The 3,516-nt window shown below is 37.3% G+C and overlaps 1 protein-coding gene across 2 annotated transcripts; it reads left to right on the top strand.

Moving 5' to 3' along the window:
• Positions 1–441: 441 nt before the first annotated feature.
• On the top strand, positions 442–2,858 carry POLR2K (RNA polymerase II, I and III subunit K). Of its 2 annotated transcripts, none has more exons than XM_080800724.1 (4): positions 442–563; positions 1,117–1,186; positions 1,936–2,028; positions 2,719–2,858. In XM_080800724.1, exons 2-4 carry the CDS (start codon positions 1,126–1,128, stop codon positions 2,739–2,741), a joined length of 177 nt encoding a protein of 58 aa, XP_080656850.1. In that variant the 5' UTR covers positions 442–563; positions 1,117–1,125; the 3' UTR covers positions 2,742–2,858. The 2 variants fall into 2 exon arrangements, with proteins under 2 accessions (XP_080656850.1, XP_080656851.1); XM_080800725.1 differs by having other exon boundaries at positions 454–541.
• Positions 2,859–3,516: the final 658 nt, after the last annotated feature.

The raw sequence follows: 3,516 nt of genomic DNA, 5'->3' as shown, positions 1-3,516 counted from the left end.
GAAATTATGTGGATAGGGGGCGCCTGCTCCACTGGCCCAGCACAGGTACCAAGGAAAAACAATCTGAAAAGTGCTTTTTTAAGTGAAAATCAATGATGGAGTCGCTCCTTCCGTATTCCTCCGGGTAACAGTCACCCTAGGATTCCAAGGGCAGCTGTCATTTCGCTTTTTCTTCTAACCCTCAGCCCTCCTGGGAAAGTTTACTTTCTGCTGACTAAAGTAGTCAGAAAAGCAGACTCCCTCCTATTTGAGGAACTACTGAAATGCTCTGCTATCCTGAAAAGTGAAATAAGCTGAGACGAAACACAGACACCGCCCCCCCCCACCCGAGCCTAACACACAAAACTCTCGGCTTTACGGCTTGTGTACAATCCGGGTTCCCTAGCCACGCCCGGGGCGGAAGGGGCGGGGACTAGAGGCGTCATATGCCAGCGCCGGAAGTTGGCTGAGACACTACGAGGAGCCATAATCCGCCGGGAGGTTTAGAGTACGGGGTTTCTTCGGGCTGCGTGGTTAGGGACTTGGCAGGTTGTATTTAGACGTGAGTATTTGAACCCAAACAGGTAAGACCCTCAAGGTTAAAAGGGTCCGGTATGGGACTAGAATTGGGAGAAGCTGGGGATTGAGTAGATGATGTTAATCCTTTGCCCTGTTTGGCTTTTGGGGGTTATTCTCCCCTTATTTTCGGTCCGCACGTTCCCTTGTTGAAGGATATAATTTATTGCCTTCCGCTGAATTTTGGAAAAGTAGAACTTGGGGTTAAATGGAAACCGATCTTTGCCGTCAGATCCCAGTCCCCCTGCCTCTTAATAGCTGAATAGCTCTGCGCAAGTTGACTTCTACAGGGCTGGGTTTCTTCATCTGTAAAGTAAGAGTAATAGCTCCTAGGATTGTTGTAAGGATTATAATGAAATAGTATGTGTAAAGTTATTGTGTCCAGTTTGGGGGTAAGTGCGCAATACGTTGTGTTTTTCGTCCATTAGCTCTATCCATAGGGTTTGAAAAAGTACAGGTTAGGAATTGGGACTTTTTTCGGTTTCCCTGAGAAAAATGAGGCCTGGTTGGATTTGTGAGGAGCCCTTTTTAGATACTCATTATTTGAGTCTGTGATTTCAGGGGTTATCAATGGACACCCAGAAGGACGTTCAACCCCCAAAACAGCAGCCAATGATATATATCTGCGGAGGTAAGAATAGAACTTACATAAAGTAGGAGTGTTTTACTTCAGAGTTTTGAAGTAATACATTTAACTTTGTCTTAAATGAGTCTCTCATTTTAAATTTATAAAGCAGAATACTAGCAACTGTTAAAAAAAAAAAAGAGTTCTCTCATTAAGAATTCATTTTCTGTCCAAGAAAAAGTGTACTGCCCATAACTTTTTTCTTTCCTCCTCAGTATATTGTTGTTAAATAATAAAAGTTCAACTGAGTACATTTTAAAGGTGGAATGGGCTTATTTAATGGGTTCATGAATCAGGCAGCATCCTGTCTAGCAAGTAGATAGGAGCTCGAAAGGGCTACAGAAAAAAAAAAAAAAAGGTTTTTAAAGGTAGAGAGGAGTGGAAAACAGGAAATTATTAGCAAAGAATCCATTGTTTTAGGTAAGATGGCCTTTCTAATAGGAGGAACAGAAAAGCAGTAAATTCCCTAATGCTGACAAAGAAACTCCCATGGTGACTGGTCAGAGGTTACATTTCTGCATGGTTGAATCTGCAGTTAGGTTAAGTGTTAAGCCTTGGTTTACTGGACTTACTGACTTGGCATCTTAACCTAAGTGAGGCTGTTTGAGGCCTGTGGTTTTCTTTTCAGCATGGTCATAGCACCTTACTCTTAAGATTGAGTACATTTTAGTGCTTTGGGTGAAAAATACAGTTAAGATAATTTGCTTTTTTATCCTATTTGCCTTTTAGACACATAAACATGCTTTCTTTTTTAGAATGTCACACAGAAAATGAAATAAAATCCAGGGATCCAATCAGATGCAGAGAATGTGGATACAGAATAATGTACAAGAAAAGAACTAAAAGATGTATCCTTTTAACTTGCTAAATATGAAGTAGGTGGACATGAAGAATAATGCTTGGGTTGTTAGTCAAACACTAATTTCTGGTGTTAAAAAAAGGTAATAACTTTTAGACTACCAAAAAAAGGGCTCAATTAGGATTTTCATAATCATTTAATTTTTATGTTCATAATAAAAATTTAGTGTAGAGGCATATATTAAATATCTGAATATTAGTTGATTTTAGTTCTCATAAGTCTGTTTTATAGGATCCGAATTTTACTTATACTCCTTGATTTTGAGTTTATGGACAAACTAAATTATACAAAGAGAAATAAATACAAATACTGTGTATGAATGCTACATAATGGATAAAGTAAGGTTTACAAATTAGCCACAAGACTGAAAGTACATTGTTATGTGGTAATTAATAGTACAATTAAAATATTTTTTAAACTGCTAAGTTACCTTGATAACATTGCTTTAGTGTTTTTTTGGTGCATAAGTTTTTTTTGTGTCATGGAAAGGGGACTAATAAAAATTGAAGTCTTTTTTTTTTTTTCCATTTCCAAATATCATAGTAAATACTGAGTTCCAATCTATTATACACTGTAGATTAAATAACTAGCTGATTGCAAAGGGAAAGTGACTTGGAAGTGTTAAATCCTTCATATAATTTTTAAATATTTTTTTTGTCCTTAACTCATTTTAATACAGTGGTGGTTTTTGATGCTCGATGAAACATGGAATTTGGAGGATTATCTTCATTTGTACTTGGATTTGCTATTAATGTTATATAGCTTTTGATTAGTGTATATATCTTTATGAATACAAATAACATTTCATTTTAAAAACCATCTTGTATGTAGATATTTATTTGATAGTTTCTATAAAGAAGTTTTTTGTTCAGTTACATGATTTATGGCTACCTGGGTGGCTCCGTCTGGCTTCTGCTCAGGTCATGATCCCAGGGTCCTGGGATAGAGCCCCACATCAGACTCCCTGCTCAGCGGGAAGCCTGCTTCTCCCATTCCCATTACCCCTGCTTGTATTGCCTCTCTCACTATCCCTCTCTTTCTCTCTGTTAAATAAATAGTCTTTAAAAAAAATTACGTGATTTATAACTTTTATTGTATATGTGATCTGACACAGAGTGAAAGTTTAAAGTGCTTCCCTAAACCACACTTCTAATTAAGGCCTAGAATCTTTTGGGGGCCTTGTTAAAAATGTTTTCTAGGGCCCTGTGAAGGTCTGATTAAGTTCCTTGGAAACTTCTGTTTTACATCACCAACTTTGTAAACTCTCTGGCATCATTTTGTATTGAGTATACCAATGTACTTAGCATGCATGCATTATTTTGAGTTAAATTTTTCATTTTTACTTGATGTAGGCCTTCTGTATTTGTATATAAGGCTTGACTATTTTAAGTCTTGGTAAGGGAAAAGAAACTTTAATGGTTGCATCTGTAAGGAAAAATCAACTCGCAGTAAAGTGAATGAAGCAGATTATTAAGGC

Source organism: Martes martes, assembly GCF_963455335.1.
Source record: "Martes martes genome assembly, chromosome: 4".
In the NCBI taxonomy this organism is placed as follows: domain Eukaryota; kingdom Metazoa; phylum Chordata; class Mammalia; order Carnivora; family Mustelidae; genus Martes; species Martes martes.
Note: the sequence above shows the minus strand (reverse complement) of the source record. Positions and strands in the feature narration are given on the sequence as shown.